Genomic DNA, 21,331 nt, shown 5'->3' on the forward strand with positions numbered 1-21,331 from the left:
CCGGACTACTTCTTTCTCCTCTAGAGATGACAGTCAGATTAACGCGCACCCCCGTCCCTCTCAGTGAGCTATGTGTAGAGTATTGTGTCATCCACGCCGCAGAGCGTACTGTACCTGGATTCTGACTCGCCATCTCTACGTCTTCCTTTCCTGCATCATCTAGAAAAGCAGAGGAGGAACTCAAACGAGAGGAAAACATTGGAGTTTACATCATTAAATCAAACTCTGAGCTGAAGTGAAAACCAGAGCAGTGAGCTACATGTCACTCAGCTGGGACTATTTCTTTCTCCTCTAGAGATGAGAGTCAGATCAATCCGCACCCCCGTCCCTCTCAGTGAGCTACTGTATGTGTAGAGTATTGTGGCATCGCACTGTACCTGGATTTTGACTCGCCATCTCTACGTCTTCTTTTCCTGCAGCATCTAGAAAAGCAGAGGAGGAACTCAAACGAGAGGAAAACATTGGAGTTTAGTGCGAGACCCTGGAGTTGAATTGACTTGGCTTTTGATATCACCTCAAACAGCCTTTTCATTCCATCTCTTTGTGTAGCTTTGTCTTTGTAGTGCAGTGTGAGCGCAATGGAACCACAAAGACATGCATAAATTAAGTGGCAGAAAAGAAGGGAAAAAGAATGTCACTTCTAAAGCCATACATAATTGAGGGATTTCTTTCTTCCAAGCTTCTGTGATAAGAAAACTTTTTTTTGTTAGAGTAGTGGCACACAGGATGGAAAGACTGAACTAGAGCAAATAGAAAATTCAATTTTTTGATGACAAATGACATCAAGAAGCACTGGTAGAGCCGAGAGGCTCCGAACATGTGTTAATGGTCCGTGGAGCCACATTACCATTGTCACCCTCTTCTTCATCACCTGGTTCCACAATACCTGAAAAGGGAGGAAAAGGAATCATCAGCCAAATGCAAGCATGCATGGGAATAATGCCAGTCATTAATTCTGAGGAACAAAGCTACCAGTCATACTAATGATCACAACGGCTCATAGGTAAAAGATTGGTCTTGTGAGAGCTGGAAACACGTTTTGAATACAGCGATTTGAAGAACCTGTTTTACTGTAGCCTCACTTTCAAATGTGTTTTTACAGAGGGGTTATTTCATTTAACAGGTTGTTATCATAACATCCGGACAAATCCTAATAACATCTGGATAAAACCTAGTTTAAAATGTCACTGCTAATTTGTTAGTTTTGCCAGTCATTTACATGTAAGCTTTAAGCTTCAGTTGTTTAAGGCTCATAAACTCATTATTGCTGCAGTATGTTGTTACAATATATCATGTTTAGTACATGCTGTAATCAATATAATATATTTATGGGTTTCTATTTAGTATTGGATATAGATTAGCTATAGTTGTACTATTGAAGCTCTGTCATAGGCACAGAGATGCTTTGAGCTAAATGCTAAGAATTCTAACATGCATACAGTTTAAAGGTAGCATTATAGTGTGTAACATGTACACCATTGTAGTTTCGAGAGCTAGCAAGTTAACGTAGCATAAATCAAAGCATTGGCGAAATAGAAATTGTAACCATCATGGCATACTACAACACTGAATTGTGTTTAAAGTATAGAAATATAGTTTATCTTAGAAGTATCACGATTATAATATGAAATATGATACTGAAATATCATGTTTCATCTTTTTAAGACAAAATGTGGATATTATTATTATACATAATAATACATAATTAAGTATAAACCATGTACTTGTATATTGGTGTCTACAGATACCAATGAAGAATAACCATACTCTACATACAGACATTGTACCTGCTACTAAATCTTACATTTAGAGTCATGTGAGCATCTGCAGCTACAACTATCTACCCACTTGACAACACCACAGCAAAATGTGTGATGCACACGCAAAACACTGATTTTAGCAGTGACAATGAGACATCTGTAATCCCTGCATCATATCTATTACCCCCACCCTCCTCCACCCCGTTCTCGCTCTCACACATTCTTATGCACACACACACACACACACACACACACACACACACACACACACACACACACACACACACACACACACACACACACACACACACACACACACACACAAACCAATGACATTTGGGACAAATTGAGTAAATGAAAGCCATGACACCAATAAGAGAACATGCTCTACAATGGCTATTGTGCAGCTTCCATAATTGCTTTTTTAACAAGCTGCAGAGAGAAACCATTTTTTCATATCTATGCAATTTTGCCCTGCACTCAGAACAATAAAAATGCCAGCCTCTATTAAATGGGAAAAAGGCCAGTTGTACCAGTGCTGCATGTTTGTCTCGAGTGCCTCTGTCCATCACGCAGAATGCTGGTGACACACAGTAGATGGCAATCCTTTCTATTAATCATGACTGGCATTTTGAGATGGAGCCACAGACAGGGGGCTGAAAAGAATACTTCATTGGGAAAAACAGGTTAAGATGGATGCTTCGCTGACTATGAGGTCACCCAAAACCTTTCTTCTGCGTTTAAAAATTATGCGCGGCTGTTGTATCTGTCTAAAGTGATCCCAAACAACAATATATCAGATACGACAAAAGGCTGAATGCAATTTCCCTTCCTATTATTTGATCATTCGTATTTTGCTTATTGAATCCAACAGTATTCAATTTGTGATAAAGGATGCCAGGGGACGGATGGTGGGTAAACACACACATATATGCACAGAGCAGACAACAGAAGATTCTATGTGAGGCAGATGAGATTTATAATGGCTTCAAGTTAAGTTCAATTACAAGAGCGTCTCTCCTCAAAGTAAAGACCCAGCCAGCATCTCCACCAGGCCGGTCACTTGGGATCCAAACAGCAGGGGGCAGCATTGTCCCAGCTTTCCTACCTAGTATCCTACTCCCTGTACTAAACTGTCTTCACCATGAATCAGGGTCTGACACTCTTCACACAGAGGGGCTCCAGCCAATGTCCACACCTCGATACTGTCAGTGTCAAATCTCCACTCAGTTCCTCTCTCAGAAATACAGAAACAAAAAAGGACACTTCACGTCCTTTTGGTCACAATGTGCACTTGAGCTGCGCTTGAGTGGAATGAATGGCAAGCGCTGTGGTGTTTTGTTGAATAAAATGTAACACACTTAAATTATTTATGTCAGCATCGGATTCAGGGGTACAGTATCACAAGGTCATAAACAATTTAGAGGCTGATATACAACCTTCCTGGTGTGTCCTACTTGCATGACCGTTGAGTAAACATCAGCTACACATGATATTTTGTAGGACGTAAAAAGCTGAATTTTATATTCAGGGACGAACAGAGATGTGATCAAGTTTACACACACACACACACACACACACACACACACACACACACACACACACACACACACACACACACACACACACACACACACACACACACACACACACTCTAACTCCCTGCCCAGCTTTGTCTCGCCTCCTTCTTCCATTAAAGCAAACTGAAGTAAATGACAAATAAGGAAAAAAAAGTGGGAACATGAAAAATTAACGAGACATGTGTAAAGGAAAACGGGCTCTGAGATAACCAACAGCTATCACTCAAAGACCTTTTGCATGTGAAGTGTGTCTATGTAAGTGCATGTGTGTTTGTGAGTGATGCTTGACAGGGTGCCACGTTGTGAAGGATGGCCGGTATGGAGAAGCTCTCTGTCTGTCCACACGTAGCGTTATTAATCTAAATATCCATCATCTCTCACTATCGCGCCCTCTCTCTCTCTAAGGGTCTTTCCCAGAAAACGTCAGCATGCCAGACACAGACCCAGCCAGGCATTGATTTCTGGCTCAATGTTCACATTTTACTGTGCCCTGTGACATCCACTAATCTCAATAATACCAATCTGATACCAAATAATAGACAGTACGCGGCTGCTTGCCAACTCAGGTGTGCTCTAAAGAGGCTGCGCTCCGCCCTGGACCTCTGCACCAGCATTCACCTCCGTGTCTCACCCACCCTCTCCCTCTCTGTCTCTCTTTCTTTCTATGGCTCGCAGCATCTGCATGCTGTGCTTCTGTTTCATGAGGATTACATCACAGCAGAGCTCATCACACACACACACACACGCACACACACACACACACACACACACACACACACACACACACACACACACACACACACACACACACACACACACACACAGTTAATCTGTGACCCTTTTTTTGCAAACACACTTCAGGGTTATTTGTAGTTGAGCGAGGATTTTGGTTTGGCCTCTGTTGAAGAAGAGTTGAAATGTTTTTTAAAAATCTGAATAGCTCCCTCGTTAACCAGTTGCATTGGTCTTCAAGTGAATAGAATTATTTATTAAAAAAACCCTTTGTATAACGTTTTAAAATTGCACACAACAACACAAACATGAGTGTGAGTATGAGTATGAGTATGGGATGAGGATGAGTATGAGAGGAGAAAGTAAAAACATTAGTGTGAATATGAGTATGAAAATGAGATTAGTATGAGATGAGTATTAGTATGACATGGCAATGAGCATTACCTGACATGAGAATGAGAATGAGTATGAATATGAGTATGATTATGAGTATGAAAAAGAGATGAGCATGAGATGGGTTTCGATGTTGTCTGATTTCCAAAAGAAGACAAAAACTGAGTTGCATCACAGGTTATGTAATCTCGGGCGTTTGTGCTAATTTGTGCTTTTTGCTATTTTCCTCCTTCAGCCCACAGAGGCTGACGAAGCATCGCGCTCGAGTGGTGACAAAACAACTGTAAATGGTAGCAGTTGTTATGTGAAGGACAGAGGAGCTCTATAATTAGCTCCAGTCCACTAAGTGTGTTTATCATGGCACAATAGAAAGCCTTAATGTTTTCTCTTCATCAGTGTCGTGGCTAAAAGCCCCTCATGCCTGACCCGTGCACTGGGGAGAGTGAATCCCCCGAGGAGTGTGATGGATGTGATGGATCATTCTGAGGCATATTGACAGACCCACTCCACCAACTCTGCTGCAGAGTGTAATTTATTTGAAAAAGTGCTCCACATATTGACTATCCCGAATAGATGACCTGCTTTGCTGACTCTATAGACACGCCGGTGAAATATGGTGTGTTTTTAATAAAGGCGGATCTTACACAGGTATACAAATGTGGTGTGAGACTCTCGAGCATCTTCTCGTGTCTGTCTAACGTCCCTGACAGTCTGTTTTCGCAGCTTGAGTATCCCCCGCTCCATGCTATCTTGACATCAGAGTGTTTTATATGATTAATCCGTCTTATGTGCTACATCGAACCAGACCTAACCTTTACAGTGCAGGCAGTACAAAATAATTTTGTTCTCTTCCTGTGAGAGAGGTTGTCTCAAGGACTGAGTGTTCCCATGCTACAAAGCTGTGCCAAGGCCTTTTGTGAATGGATTAGTTACTATTAAGCTGCCAGGCCTGATAAATTAGGATTTATAAAGATTATTACAAAATACTTATGCCCTCCTAATGCTGGTGATTGAATTTGTGAATCATATTGAATTACTGCTGTGGATTATGGAAAGGTATGTTGAATAGGGTGGGAGAAATGACGTCTGGCGCTTTGTTTAACAACACAGAACGTATTGACGCCCTTGAAGTGACTGCGCTATCTAGTCCAGCCTCATACAATCAGCAGGAGGAACCGTTTCCCTAAAGAAAACAACCATGACTGCTATCTTCAAAGATTCCCTGCAACCTTAAGGCTTGAAGACAAATGGATGGTGTACGATTTTAATTGCCTAGTAACACCCTCCAGTGTAAGAATCTAATTATCTTTGGTCCATCGTATCGGGGAAGCCTATAATTGTTTCAATATTACACATCCAAAGGGGCTGAAACTGCAGAGTAGCCAGATAATGGCTTCTTAAACAAGTTTGCCTCTAAGAAAACATTCTTTTTAAAAAAGACCAAGCTTCATCTTCTATTCATTTCCCCAAAGAGAAGGTTGGCAACAGAGAGCAAGAGATTATTGACCGAGAACACACTTCATTCATACACTAAACAACATTTTCTGTACACACGTATCAATGTTTCCTCTGCCAGTAATGGTATGTTCTAACAAGCTGTCATTATTAACAAAAAACAACACACACACGAACAGACAGACACACACACACACAGGATGCACGGCTATCCTTATTAGGAGATTGAAGAGGTAATAAAAACATGTACACACACACAAACATGCACACACACACCCACGGTAGCAGACATACCTCTGTTGCCCTCTTCACTTTCCTCCTTGGTTGCAGATTTTGTAGACGGCGGTGTGGTATCTGTGAATCAACATAAAAATAAACGGTGGTTTAGAGACGTAGCAGTGACATCTTTATCCCCCTAACATCATCAGGATGCAACTGTTACATAACACATGAGGAGTCAAACTCATCGTAACAGTGATGATTCTAACTTTTGCTGACCATGCTACCAGAGCATTTAGTTGTTGGATTTTAAACCTGCCCGAGAAAGAAAAAAAAGACTCCTGTGAGAAAAAAAACGGACAAATATGAGGATTTGAGACCAACTCCAGAGCACAGTCTGGGACAAAAGCACTATTCCATGTGAGAATGGCAGTCAATTGAACCTTTGAATAGGCTCCAGGCTGCGCTGTTTCAAACTCTGGCTGGTGGAGCAGAATAAAGGCCAGTCCTTGGCACTGGTGCAGAGGCCCATTAAACAAGGCCAAACTGGACCAGGGCACGGCTGGCAAGATGATGCAACAGAGCTAGGAATTATCAGGGGTTATTTCTGTTGGCGTGATATGGTCTAGTGCTGTGTTATTATACTGTATGCGGTGTGAAATAGCGACAGAAAACAACACAGTCGCTCAGGCGCTAACAATAGGACAAACTCTCTAATGCACTTCCTCTCAGCCAAGTCTTTATGATTGAGCCATTACGCGCACATTGTTTCACTCTGGAATATCACATTTTACAGTGCACTTATGAAACAGCCCTTTTATGTTCACCTAAAATAGAATCTCATTGAAAACACAGATGCGTGTAATTGGCAAATCATAGGGGTGACTTTGGGAGGGAAAACATTTTGATAGCACCCTGGGTTCTACATCTATGGTAATCTGAACTCTTCCTTCGACTGACAGTAAAACTAACATTATTCTCTGCTTAGTTGGTTGCATGTGTACTGTAACGTCTGCGATGGAAGCAGTTAGACCTGGAGAGCCCCTGCTCTGAATCTCCTCGTACAAGGAAAGAAAAACTTGCCACCAAGTGTTTCCTAAGACCAACTGAACCTTGGAGGAAATTGCTCGAGGCAGAACATTTCAGAAAAATGAATTTTCTTTTGTCCTGTAAGTTAAAAAAAGTAACTGCTGCTAAACTCCCTTGGATGAGTTATTCCCGCTAGTCAACCGATGCACACACTCCCATGAGTCTTTCTGTTTGCGTCATTGCTTATTCAGGACATCACTGCACAGACAAATGTCAATAGTTTATCCCGATAAGCAGTATCTGGGAGTTTCAGGCTGTGTGCCAAGATGGTGCAGTGATAAAAGCATTATGCGCTGACAGTTGTGTTTGTGATATCGCCCGGCGCATACTGCGGAGGGATGTTTCCCTGCTGTTTCTTTGTCACTTGCTTTAGGTGGTCTGAAGCCATTGGGGCTGTGAGCTGGGTGAAGAGAATGGGTTGTTGTGGAACGTTGCTGTGGACATAAGCTCTTGTACAGTAATGTGCCTGACGTGACGTATTTTTAACTGCAAAGTGTCAGGCCCCGGGATTCAACTTGTCACCAAATGAATAAACATTCAATTCCATGTGCCGCGTAGAACCCCGCGAATCACTGTCACGAGCTGAAGCTCCGCCACTCACTCAGCCTCTGTGCGCTTTAATGGAAGTGTTGAGGTGAAAAAGCAACCATGAAATATCCTGTCACTCACCTCCCTTCAGCTGCTCCTCGGTAACCTCCATGTCATTGTCTGGCAGAGGGGCGAAAAAGACAGCGTGTCAAACTGGGCTGTTTCATAATGTATGATATAACCGCTTATCATCTCCTTGATTATAACATTAGAGCGCAGTGTGTCTGTTTAAACCAGTCAACAGTGACGCTAGAATCTGAAGGGTTTCCTCAGAGTGGGAATGAAATATGACTTGGTTTTCTTTTGGTACGAAAAGAAAACCTTATTTACATGACTGCTAGAAGCCTTTTACCTCCTCCCTCCTCATCACACCAGCTGCCATGCTCCCAAATCAAACCACATCACAACCCTTCACAGCCTCCCTGCATTCCCCCACCGGACGGCCTTGGATCTAGTGAGTTATTACGCCAATTGACTGTGTATGTGGGTGTGCGTTTCATGAGGCATTCTTTTTCAATTAAAGCTGTACTGGTATGCTCAGCATAAATGACACAAAAACCTCCCCATTCCTCAAATTACAAGGACTGCGGGCTGCCGCGGACGACCGTGCCTTTAAGAAAAAAAAAACACTTTGATTTTCTCCATCGGCCTATTGTGTGAGACAGACTGAGTGAACTGGAGGTGTTTCTGGGTGGATGAGTCGAGTCGCACAGTGGGAGATAAGACGGAAGCTTTGAATGCCGCTTCGGGAGAGGCACCGCAGAGCGAGAGACGAGCAGGGAGGAACTGAGGATGCCTGCTCAACGCTCCCATCATACAAACACACACTCAGATCTCCACAGCTCAGCATACCTCAAGATGCTTCGAGTCATGCCAGAATATATATACTATGCTATTTAATCTGCACGGTTCACACGGCATGAGTTGAATGCTCGGTATGAGCGCGGGCACACGTATGATTTACAGTATGTGTGTGTATGGCGGTGCGTGAGACTGAGCAATGATTGCACTGTGGTTAACAAGCAAAGGCAGGCGTTAGCTTGATGAAAGGCTGTTGTCATCTGAGCTGTGGAATTGTAACCATCAGAGCTCCCTGTGGATCCAGCGACAGGCTTTTCTTTTGTATTACACTGAATAAAAGGGTACACTGCATTAATCTAACCCTGCTCGGGGAAACAAAGAAAGGCCCACTGATACAGTATAACAATAGCACAAGAATGGAACATGGAGAGTCTCTGCTGCTGCCACATCCTATAACATTATTACCACTCCTCAACACTCCTGTCAACAAAGGGGAATTTATGTGACTTAGTCAAGAGTAACAATATGTGACACCTTTCTTTTATGTCTTCTCTCTGCCTGGGTGGAGACAACGCAATCGCACAGTTGCATTCACGCAAAAGGATTCTTCACAACGTATTATATGAAGCAGATGAGAAATGATCAGCTGTTTGATTTGGGGAAATATGCTCATTTTCTTTCTGAGGGTTAGATGAGAGGATCTTTACCGCACTCATGTCTGCACGCTAAGTATAGGAGAGGGTTAGCATAGTTATGTATACAAACTGCACCCATCTACAGCCCATTAATCAACATCTTAGTCTTCTCCCGCAAATGAAGAAAAACTCCCACAAACCCCTGTAAAATGTATACATTTTTAGGTATAAATAAACACTTTGAGTTTATTAAGCTGCCTTCCGACATAAACTGAACCCTGGGTAATCTCCTAAAATAATTTGCAGCCAATCCCCTAATAAAAACCCCCAGGTACTGTCCAAGTGAGCTCATGTGAGATTACAGCAGAATTATGTCTGCAGAGTTCACAGCGCGTGAGTGGGCATGTTGATGACATTTCTATTATATAATGAAAGAGGCGCAGAAGAAGATGTCAACTTGGGAAGAATATGAGTGATATTTTGGTGATAAGGGCGATGACAGTGTGCTGTAAACAAAAACACTGGGATGTCGGATGCCACCCTTCATCTGAACGCTCCAGAGTGTTTCCTGTTGTTGTGAACGAGGCTGACCCACAGAATCTCCTGCTGCGTTCTTCACACGTGAAAGACAAAGTCCAGAGAAAGCCCGGACCAAATCCAGACATTTTCCAGAGTTCATGTCTGAGAACGGATTTAATGAGCTTTCAAAGTGCTGCTGTTCAGAATTCCTTTAATTTTTTTTTATCGGACTCTTGAGAAGAATGACTGATCTTTTCATCAATTTCTTGGAGAGAAAGTGAAAGTACTTTTCCTTTAAGATGCATTTTTCTCTCCCACGTTGTTATAGCTTCCCATTATGTGAAGGTGTCGTGGAAACTGTTTGATATGAAATTATGAACTGAAGTGCAAAACAGCCAGGAATGTCTTGCACCTCTAAATTGTCAAAATATAATATGTTTAGCCAATACTGTACATGTGGATAAGCAGGTAGTCAGGGTGTATTTGCACATTTTCTACAAACTTGTGAACATTTTCACATTTCACAAGCTAAAGTTGATCTTCATGTCTGCTAAAGCCGACGGAGTCTGAGCCCCGGTGCTTTCAGGCAATCACACCACTAACACACCGTGGTCTCCTCATTTCCCTGCCCAGAGGGAAAGCCTCACCAAACCGACACAGACTTCATTTTCACCCCTCACAGACTTCCTGTAGCCTTTCATATCCTCAACAAATGACACGTGTGTGATAGAAGCGCGTGTACCACAGCGCTACTTCTTCCACAGCAGTCGGGGGTTCAGGGGATACTTCTTTTTTGGGGGTAGGTGTGTGTGTGTGTGGGGGGAGTGGGAGTATGGAGTGTATTAAGGGCCATGTAAATAAATGTCAATTGGAAAGTCAGTGAAACAGTTGGAGAGAATGCAGCAGCCGTTGCAGATCTGCGGGCTGTGTTAATATTGTCAGCACTGTGGCTGATTGAGGAGAAGAAGAGATGGAGCCCAGCTTGTGGGCAGCCACCCGGATCATATTAGTGGAGGAGTGTACCCAGAATCAATTTCAACATGCTTTTACTCTCCACAACCGCAGCAGCCTGACTGCTTCCATGCCTCCAAATAATGTGTGCCAAGGCAAGCATGTGGTCAATCATGATCTATGAACCAATGTGAATACTTAATTGAAACATGTCTATGATTAACTGCATTGATTAGGTTCTATATTTTAATCAATTAATGCTTTTACTTACTTTACATTTCTAAAAATAGAACCGGGGGTCCTTTGATTGGAATTTCTCAGTGACTGTTTCTATGGGAGTGAGTTCACACACAACGCTGCTGGTCTTCCCAAGCGGACAGCAACACTGTCATCACACCTCTGAGATGTTTACAGTTTATGAGTTTTTAAAGTGATTAATATTGATATTGTATATATACAATATCAATATTAATCACTTTAATATATATACATATACATATGTGTGTTCAACAGGCCTCCTCTAAAAAATATATGAATAGAAACATCTGTAGAGCTCCTTGAGCCGCTAACGCATAAAAATACCATCGTCTGTCTTTGAGAATGTCCTCATTACTCATCGAACAGCTGCTCTTTTTGTTCGTCTTCTTGAACATTGCGGCACATACCATTTGACTACTACTGATGTTTCATTGTAGGGTCACCCAATGAAACACGGGGGCCACATTGGACGCATGAGCGGCACATCGGAACACCTAGCGGTTCGTTGCGGAGCCCATGTTATCAGGTTAGAGGAACCACACTGTGCTTCTCACAGTAGAAGATTGGAGTCCTTTCTCTCTGCCCACCACATGTAGTTCACAGCCAAATAGACAGTGAAAAGGATCTTCCAATAGTTTTAATGTCTATCTGTCGAATATGTCACAGCATAAATACGTGCAACGCTTCCTCTGCCTGTTTCAAAGTAAAAGCACTATAGGCTTTCTGATGACGGAAATCATTAATTTGTTTTGCCATGTTTTTTATTGTTATTACTGCAGAACCAGAAGATGCACAGCTTCACACCATAGTCCCGGTATTTAGTTGAGTACATAGGCTACTTATATTTTAGGAAATACAGGAGTGATACCAGAAAGCTCACATTCTAGCGTCGCTGTAGGTACGCAGCAGACACGCTCCCTGTGTGAACAACAGACGGTTGCGAGACGCAGCAGATCAGTAACGCAGCCGTCGCATGCTGCACACGGACCCAGTTATATGCATGTTTTTGTGTGTGTCATTTGCCTGTTTAAAGGTGTGCGTGGGTATTCTTGTCAGCACAGGCCATTTTTCAGTTGCCTCATCCTGCAGAGGTGTGACCATACTTGGGTCTGCCTAATAGTGACAGCACGTGTGATAAAGCAATTTCCTGTATGCAAATGTGCTGTTTACCCGTTCCTGCTCCAGTCATCGTAACTTGACAGATTGCTTGAATATGAGCAGCTATATGATGAAAAATGAGAACAATAAGCCTCCAATAAAGAATCTTTTACGCCTCTTCTCAGCTCTACACATGTTTGTAACAGATGTCACTGAGTTTTACTTGACCACACACACAGACACAAACACACACACACAGATCTCAGAAAGATCAAGGCAGCTTCGCACAACAACTGCATAAGAGCTTGCTGAGAGAGGAGGTGATGGAGAAGCTCTTACGTGATAGGATGAGGAAGAGTTACAGAGAGTGGAGGGATGAGGTAATTGGCGGCATGGAAACAAGGAGAGGTGTAAGTGAGAATAAGTGAAGAAGAGAGGGGGAGTGAATGGGGAGGGGCGGTGTGACAGAGGGCTTTTGAAAGCGAGAGGATGTTGCAGAAGACAGAATAGGCCTGGGCCTCTGTGTGATGCTCTCAGTGCTCTACCTGCCTCTCTGTCTCTGGCGGTGAGGATGATGAGATGTTCTGAAAGCGCTGGCGCACACCTGCCGAGCTAATTCACAGCCTCTGATTCACTCCCACGATTCCGGGGAGGCGAAATGCAAGTTTTTGCACAACATGAGGCTTTGCATTCCCCTCATGGTGCAATCATACCAATCAATGTGTCTTTCTTTAAAGCACATCTATCAACCACTGTTAAAACCCTTCTACGTGGCGCAGTCTGGCGGGATAAAACACATGAATTCACTCCCTGTCTTGGGCGTCTAGTCGACAATCACAGCACCAGTAATTATGTTATCTTTGAAATCCTCCTCGTGGAACAGAATAGAACATTTTTTTAATAGAGTGTGGTAAATGGTTTGAAAAAACACTTTTGCCTCACTCCAGACAACAACCCTGAGTGGGAATGTCACACTTATTAGGCCGCATCTTCTATAATGGAGCTAATATTCTCAAGCCCACTCATACACACAGAACAGTGATAAAAGTGGCCCTGACTCTAAAGGTCAAATGTGACGTGGCAGACGAGACACCGTGTTGTGGAGAAGCACCAGGGATGACATCACACTGGGCTGTGGTCGCCCTAGAACCAGCCCGAATTAAATCAAAAACTGACCTCTGGCTTCTTCACAAGCAACCCATTGTCATGTCGACAATGGGTAAACAGCATTTTTTAAAAGAGTTATAACGTGACTCTGAAAACTTTTCTTCTTTCTATTCCTAAACCTCACAGAGCCTGTTGTTTAGTTTCCTCCCCGCTCCCAGTCATGGAGCGATGTAGGGCATTTATCCACTGACAGCACTTGGAAATGGCGAGAGTGATAACTGGAGAACAACAGCTCCAGATTCTCATCTCAGAGCACTAATATGATGAGACGGGCGCTGGGTGCACGAGGGCAGGCAATATAATTAAGGTCTCTCCCCAGAATGTAATCTTTCAGGGAAGAGCCTGGGCGGGGAGCGGGACAGATGACAGGAGCGCGCGGGGAAACAAAACACTCTCCATCTGGGAGCAGCGAGATGTAGGCCGGAGAGCCGGTATTCCATTGGGGAGGTGGGGAGGGAAAAGTGAGGTAAATGGAGGTAATGCTAGGATGGTGAAGCCAGCCAGCCTCTTTCAGCTTCCCTGGCTATTCAACTCAATCCTCGGTGGAGCCCCCATCAGAGCCGGTGACTGCTCCTGGCCCCGCGAAAAAAAAAGATGATGGCATGAAAGGGGGGAGGGAATTGAGAGAGGGACAGAAAAGAGAGTGGGAGCGGAAGATAATGGCTGTTTGTTTATTTCGCACACGGAATCGAGGAGCAGTAACCAAGGATAAACAGTGGTTGCTATGCATCCATGAATTTTTTTGGGCTCTTGCAGAAGTCAGTCACTCCTGAGGGCCGGTATTACAGTCAATCAAAACTGGCATTAAAGTCTCATCAGAATATCAGCAATTATGTAAAATATCAGCTCGCTACTTCACTGACAAGAAGCCTGACTATTCCAATCCTATTAAGGCAATCCATAGAGGGCCTGACACTTGTTTTACCAGCTGTCATCATAAATTCTCACTGTTAATCTCCCAAATGGTTTTGCGGTTGCACTGAATTGTCTTTACATTTGGAGGTGTCACGGGGGGTCCTGACAGGTCGTCATACTGCTGCTTCCAGAGGCATGACACATGTATCTAATCCTGCAGATGCCGTCCTGGGATACACGAGTCAGAGCTGCCTCGCTCTATGTACAGATGGTCACTGAAGTGTCTGGTGACAGCAACACAATACACACAATCCTTGAATGGATGAATCGTTAATCTGTCCATAAGCAGAGGAGATGCAATGATTCATTTGGTTGTAAAATTATTTTTATTTTTCAAGCGAAGGATGTGTATTCTTTGCACATTTATCAATTTAGCCTGTTTAATAAATATTACTTTACTTTTTAAGAATATTTTTAAATCATAAATGATGAACAAAAACACTATTGGGAACAATGAGAGTAGTTTATTGAAGCTGACGGCTAAAATCAATGTTTATTTAACCAAAAAAGGTTCTTCTTTTCTTTCTTTCCTAATAATAATACTTGATGCATTTTCTTTATCTATTTATTTTTTGTTTTTTTTGTTTTTTTCCCTTTGTTACTTGATGAGGTTGTTAGGCCTGTTAATCAGATTGTGATAATAAATGTACTGGTCTGATTCAGTATATACGATATGTGGTGGAGTCATTTGTAAGTAAACACACTTACCTTGGAACATGACGGACATTTTCTTCTTGTAGATGTTGAAGTCGGTCTCGAGGAAGACGCAGAAAATGACCTGTGTAATCTGAAAAGGTAAAAAAAAAAAGAGATGGGAAAGCAATTAGTGGACAGGCTCATTCCACTATAGTGAAGGAGATGACAGAAAAACGAACCGGACACGTTTAGACCTGTCGGCTGGACACAGCCATAGACATTCAGAAATCTAAAAAATCTAATGAGTTGCCCTCTATGTTGAAGACCACCCCAACGATTCCCTCTGAGACAGCTTTTAGAAGAATATTGCAGCACGTTACATCAGTGTAGAGGCATTACTGAATGGACTCTTTGGTTAGAGCAGAGCAAAAAAACGCCCTCAGAATCATGGAAAACGCAACGACATGAAAGTGCAACATTAAAGATGAGCAATGTAAATTCAAATTGAAAATTACAAGAGAAAATGGCAAACAAGTGATTTCACCGCAACACTAAGTGTAATAAAAGCCAGAGTTAGATACAGGACAAAATGGAAAAAAACCTCAATAGAGTTTGTGCATTAGGAATTAGCAGAAACTACCATTAGCTGGTGATCATTGATGACCTTAAATTACATCTACCTTTCATTTCTGTGTCGTAAAGTGACAATAAGTTATGTCAGTGACAATCAGTGAATTGTATTGCGATAATGCAAATGCTTTGAAGATTTGAAGGTTGCCATGGTAATCTCTGCGTCACAGCCCTCACGCTTCCACGTGACAGGCTTGCAAGTTTCGACAGCGCTAACAAGATGTCAAAGAAAGTGACGCGTCTGGAATTACCCTCCAAATGCTGAGTGCCAGACAGGCCACAGGAAACTGGCACATCACAGAGGCCCCTGCATACTAAACTGAACACGGGAACGATTTTGACCCGAGAGGATGATAAAGCTGGACGGCATCATGGTCTCGAGTGCTTTCAGTCCCCCAGACACAGCCAAATAATCAAACATATAAATGATGTTTAAAAATGTCACTGATAATCAACGAGAAAGAAAATAATACCGATACCATTCGTGAAGGTGAACTTTCCATACTGAAATCATGTGTCTAAAAGGAGTCACCCACTGAGCTGTTGAACGATCACAGAGAAAGAGGTCACCTCCTTCACTTTCACTCTTCTCCAGTGGCGTCTTAGATGTGCAGACATCAGTCACAGTCACAGAGATGCATGACACACCACGGCAGCACATAATCGCTTGACTGAATAATGGCAATTTTACACAAAAGCCATAATGCTACCTATCTGCCCAGTGTCCTCCTCCGTTCAGGAGGATGTTATGGGGGAATAAAGGGAGCTCGCCAGCTTTAGCCCCATTCCTGACCCTGCCCAGCACAAAGATCTGATTCAAAGAGGCACCCCTCTGGTGCTCATAGCCATATATCTATTAATAGTTTATGATCTATGCTTTGGAGTAAATGTTAGGAGCTGCAACCAGGACGGTAACATTTTAATTCACTGGATGTCTTGGGGGGGGCCTTGTTCATAAAATGTAGACTCCCTCTCTCAACCCCTCAACCCCCGACAGAAAATGAAAGCAAGCTTTAAGTCTCCTTTGAAGTCGTGGGCTCACTGACATCAGATTGTGTGAAAAGTGATAATACTCCAAGATAGTGTGTACCACTGGGTGCTGGAAGGCCACAGGACAGCCGCTCCCCAGGAATTTCCATTACTCTTTTATGAAGCTCCACTCTGAAACTGACTTCCCACTGTGAATCAGGATGAATCATGAATTCATGAACAGTGCTGAAACACACAGAGAGTGCACATGTGCATGCACATACACGGACACCACTCATGTTGATGGCGTTCCCTAGCGTGGCATTGGCCAGATCAACCCAGCCCATGCATTTCCTGGCAAAGCAGAAGTATTTCTCTGAGTTAACTGACAACTGGTGCAAAACAAAACCGAATAGAAGTCTTAGTATCCACGTCATGTCGACTCGTCTCTCTGGCTCCCTTTCCCTCTCCGTCAATCTCTTTGTCCAGATTCTGCTGCAGCATCTCCGGATTCTGCAGATGACCCGGGCAACTGTTTTTCTTCTACAGATAAGAGACACATCGTATGATCTTTGGCAGATATCATCCCGACCAGGATGCCGAATGAAAACAGATACCAGCAGAGAACATCGACGTTCTGTCTGTATCCCCACAAACACTCTTGGCCGAGGCTTCACAAACACTGGGAAATAAATCAAAGACAACAGAGAAGGTGATCTGCCACTTTTCCTTGTAAAAGTAAATTCCACTGGTCTTCACTTAAAACAGCTTGTTCTTTCAGTGTCAACCAGAGACAGCTATCTCCTGAATGCACACAAACACCCCTGTTGTTACCGAAGGATCCACAAGAGCGTTTCCTTGAATCGTCTGAACCCAGATCGCATGCACCAGTCATTTTTAATAATAAACACTGTAACATAAACCTAGTTATCATATGATGAGGTGTAAAAACTATCTTTCACACCTGCTTTACACTGATTTCTTCTTGCAAGATTACACAAACAAAACAAAAGGAAAGATGATCCACCACATTGCATTACACTGTATTTGTGTAATCATACTTAAAGGTGTAAGATATTAATTAAAAACACAGGGAAAAATGTATAAACGGAACAAAACACACTCTTCTTGCCCATTAAGTTGACCAAACTCAGCACGGCAGAGTCGAAAATGTTACTAAATACTTAATTTGGATTTTTATGATTTTGGACACGAGGCCAAATAAATTGGGTCTGAGGCTGTGAGGTACGTGTGTGTGTGTGCACGTGTGCTTTGAGTGTGCACCCTGCAGTCGCCAAGGTTGAACAAGTTAATGGAAGACTAATTAGAAAGCTGGGATCACTGCATGCTAGCCTGCCTAGTCATTACTCATCCCTGATTGGAGGCCCTCTGCCAAAGGGGTGAGGACAATATGATGGGTCCCCTGGTTGCACTTAGGAGCCTGGTCGTTTTTGACAGAGACGGTTCTGCACAATAAGATGTGAGACTGTGTAGCTGTCGTGACCTGTCACACTTTGATCTGTATTGGTGGGTTTCCAACTCGGGGGGGGGGGGGGGGGGGGGGGGGGGGGGGGGGGGGGGGGGGGGGGGGGGGGGGGGAGAAGCTTAGAGTTCAGTTGACTCAAAGGTTTTGACAGGAACAGTGTGTTTCCGCGAAAAAGGAACATACAATGCATTAGACATTGTGTTGGAGCTTTGATTTTATATGCATTCATCAAAGAGATATTTCAAAAATGTGCCCATGTATTAATTTCATTCTGGATGAGCCACTCGCTCCATTTGAGTTTCAGTATTGTGACGAGGGAATACTTTATTCTCCATTAAACTGTAAAGGCATTCTTTTACCGTCTCACTATTTGTCAACACTAATGCTTTACTGTGAAATATTTAATGATGCAGGTTAAAGATCTGATTTAAATTATTTCATTTAAATCCTCTGCACAACACTTTTGCACATCGCCTAATCATTCAAAACCAATGCCTCTTAGTTGTAATTGAGTTCTGAATATATGATGAGATCTGACTAATTAAAATGATAATGCCAGGGGTTCAACCTACGCCTTTGTAACTCATTTGCAGGAGACTCAAAGTGCAGGAGAACAAGACTTGGCAGTGGCTAGCTCTGTCAGTTTGCGGCGGATGCATGTGCCAGTGTTAATGAGCAGCATTAAAAGATATGAAAGTGCCCTTTACTCACATCCCTTGTTCCGGTGAAATACTGTATGTGATTTTTAATTTGTGTGTATCTGTGGCTCATCATTCTAGTGCAAGGCTCACCAGGTGCCCCAGACTTCTGCTGGCTGACTAACAGATGAGCTGTCATGGCTGGCCACCCATGCCCATAATTACATTGGGGGCACTGCCAGGAGAATCTGACGTGCAAGCACAACACACACACTTTTTTATACTTGTATTTCCTTCTTGATTCTGTCACAAACAATAATAGGGACAGGTTGCCCTAACATGTCTGCTCCAGCTGGAGCCTGAACCCATGGGAGATGTGAGCCTATGTGTCCTGCGCTGCCTCGTTACCGAGCCACCGGCTGATGCAGAACCCTGAACGGTTGAATCCAGATGGACGACTGCGACAGCAGACAGAAACAATATTAACACTGGATGAAATGATTCATTCATTTGCTTATGTTCAGTGTCGTCGTGAGACAACACCAGTGGTGGATGAAGGGTTCCTGAACAAGTCACCAACCCATCACAGTGGCTGAGCATAATGAACTGTATAAATCACTCACACTCTCACACACTCACACACACTCACACACACTCACACACACACACACACACACACACACACACACACACACACACACACACACACACACACACACACACACACACACACAGGACATAAGGTAAATTGTTTGTTTTGTTTGGGATCTTTTCATCTCAGACACGACATGTTGTATTTGACATATGAGTGCTGTGTGTGCAGCATACACACGGGTAGCACATGTCATCGTTCGAGACAGATTGAATAATTCCAGCGAATTATTCCGGAGCCAGAAATATCCCCCCTCCATAAAACACAGCCTCCGAGCTGCATCATCAAAGCCATAATCAGCGAGTGCCCATCTCCTTTGTTGTCAGTGGCGCAGGATTGGATGGAGGGGTTCACTTTGAGGCAGGTGGACCATATCCAGGCCTTATTACTGATGTAATTACACACACCTGCGTCCCCCTCACCACTACACAGCTCGGGGGAAAGAGGCGAAAACCTCAGCTTGGCTCTGACAGGTTCAGAGAGAGCTGTGCAAACCCTCACACACACACACACACACACACACATGCTATTGTCCATCCTTCATGGCCACGACAGCACAACTACTCAGCCCACGTTCGGCTGCTTTAAAACGTGCTCGTCACCGTGACATCCCTGGTGACCATGCTCTCTACCAGAGGAAGAGATTATGTTGGCGGTGGAGCTGACAGCGGCGGCCAGGCTCTGGCACCGACTGTAGCCTGGTGAAGCAGCGAGCAGCTCCTCCATTTGACTTTGATTGACCCTGTCTGCCTGAGAGAGCTGCAGCTCCACCTGCAGCAGGCTGGTGAATTATCATTTCAAAGAAGGGCCCAGAAAAGGTTATTCCTTTGAACGAAACGCCTCCATCCATACATCAAAAGAGAAGCCTGACATTGTGCTCTGAAGAGGCTGGTTCCAACCAAAGCCTGGGAGAAAATGCTGAGCTCAAATTCTTACTTTCCAAGGCTGTAGATCATGATAAGAGCAATATAATAATAGTAAGTGGAGTCAGCTTAATATTGGCAGTTTTAGCAAATGGTTATGAACATGATTATGTATGAGTGCTCGGCACAGTGGGACTAGATAGAAGAGAAACCAGTAAGCTACCTGTTTATTTCATTAGTGTAAAACATCACCTTGCTGCTTGTGAGGCACATTCAGTGCAGAATATGAAACATTTTGACAGGAAAACGCTGCCTTTGTAAAAATCGAAAAGATAATATATCAGCAATTTGTATGTTAATTCAACAATTGCTGCACGTGACTCACATTTTTTTTACACATTAGACCTGAATAAATACTGTAGAACTACAGCCTCAAAGGTGCGTGACGAAAACTGCAGTACAGCACGCTTGAGGCATCGAGCATTTCAGCACACATTTACAAAAAAATTGAAAGACTCAGTATTTGACTGTCACAGGCTTTGAGTTGTCTGAGCCAGTTTCTGCTGCCAGCAGCTGAACAACTGCGATATCTGATTTCTTTCATAAACACGGACAAAATTTCAGGATGAAAAAGCAACAATTCATCCCTTGTATTTTGTATTGTTTTGATATTTATTCTTTCTAAAGAGAGGGGCAGGCTTTATGGACTCGAAAATATCCAGTAAATTCTTGCAATAAGAACACAATGCACAGCAGCATTGTTTTACCACAGTAATTTCTCCAAGAGCAACAGCAAGAGACATCACCTGACAGCAGCTGGAGATATTCAGAGGTGTTTTAGCACAGTAAATTCTAAAAACAGTAAGTGACATCACCTGACAGCAGCTAAATGGTTAGTAGCACATTAACAGTTAGAAAAGTGGAAATCTTTCCTCACCAATCAGAGTGTCAGCGTCTTAGAGGAGTTCTAGTGGAAATGTCAGTGCCACCGGTGTCACTGGAGATTTGAGGTTCACATTGCTACAGCATCTTTTTAGTGTTTGACCAATGACGCAACAGACTCCACTCACAAATTTGTCAATTAATATGGACGGTCAAATAATTATAATGATAGAATATCATTGTGGAGTCTATTGGGAATATGTGTGAAAGAGAAAGATTGGGTAATTTTCCTATCATAAAGATGAGAGGTAGTGCAGCTGCGGACGAGGTCAGAGGGGAATGATGAAGGAAGGACTAATATGAGGGCTGTATCTATGATCCATGGCCACATTGGTAATGATCTGACCTCTGGACA

General features: G+C 43.1%; 1 protein-coding gene across 3 annotated transcripts in view; it reads right to left on the bottom strand.

Annotated features, from left to right (window-relative positions):
• The window catches only part of macrod2 (mono-ADP ribosylhydrolase 2), a 412,908-nt gene that overhangs the window by 20,431 nt on the left and 371,146 nt on the right, over positions 1 to 21,331 (bottom strand). For 2 of the 3 annotated variants that reach the window (XM_034607896.1, XM_034607897.1), the window contains exons 9-14: positions 14,869 to 14,947; positions 7,898 to 7,936; positions 6,197 to 6,274; positions 848 to 886; positions 378 to 422; positions 115 to 159 (exon numbers count right to left, since the gene is read on the bottom strand). In XM_034607896.1, coding sequence (XP_034463787.1) covers positions 115 to 159; positions 378 to 422; positions 848 to 886; positions 6,197 to 6,274; positions 7,898 to 7,936; positions 14,869 to 14,947 — 325 coding nt within the window. The remainder of the gene's footprint in view (positions 1 to 114; positions 160 to 377; positions 423 to 847; positions 887 to 6,196; positions 6,275 to 7,897; positions 7,937 to 14,868; positions 14,948 to 21,331) is intronic. The other variant, XM_034607898.1, reaches the window with a different exon arrangement.

This window comes from Hippoglossus hippoglossus, chromosome 15, assembly GCF_009819705.1.
Source record: "Hippoglossus hippoglossus isolate fHipHip1 chromosome 15, fHipHip1.pri, whole genome shotgun sequence".
Classification (NCBI taxonomy): Eukaryota; Metazoa; Chordata; class Actinopteri; order Pleuronectiformes; family Pleuronectidae; genus Hippoglossus; species Hippoglossus hippoglossus.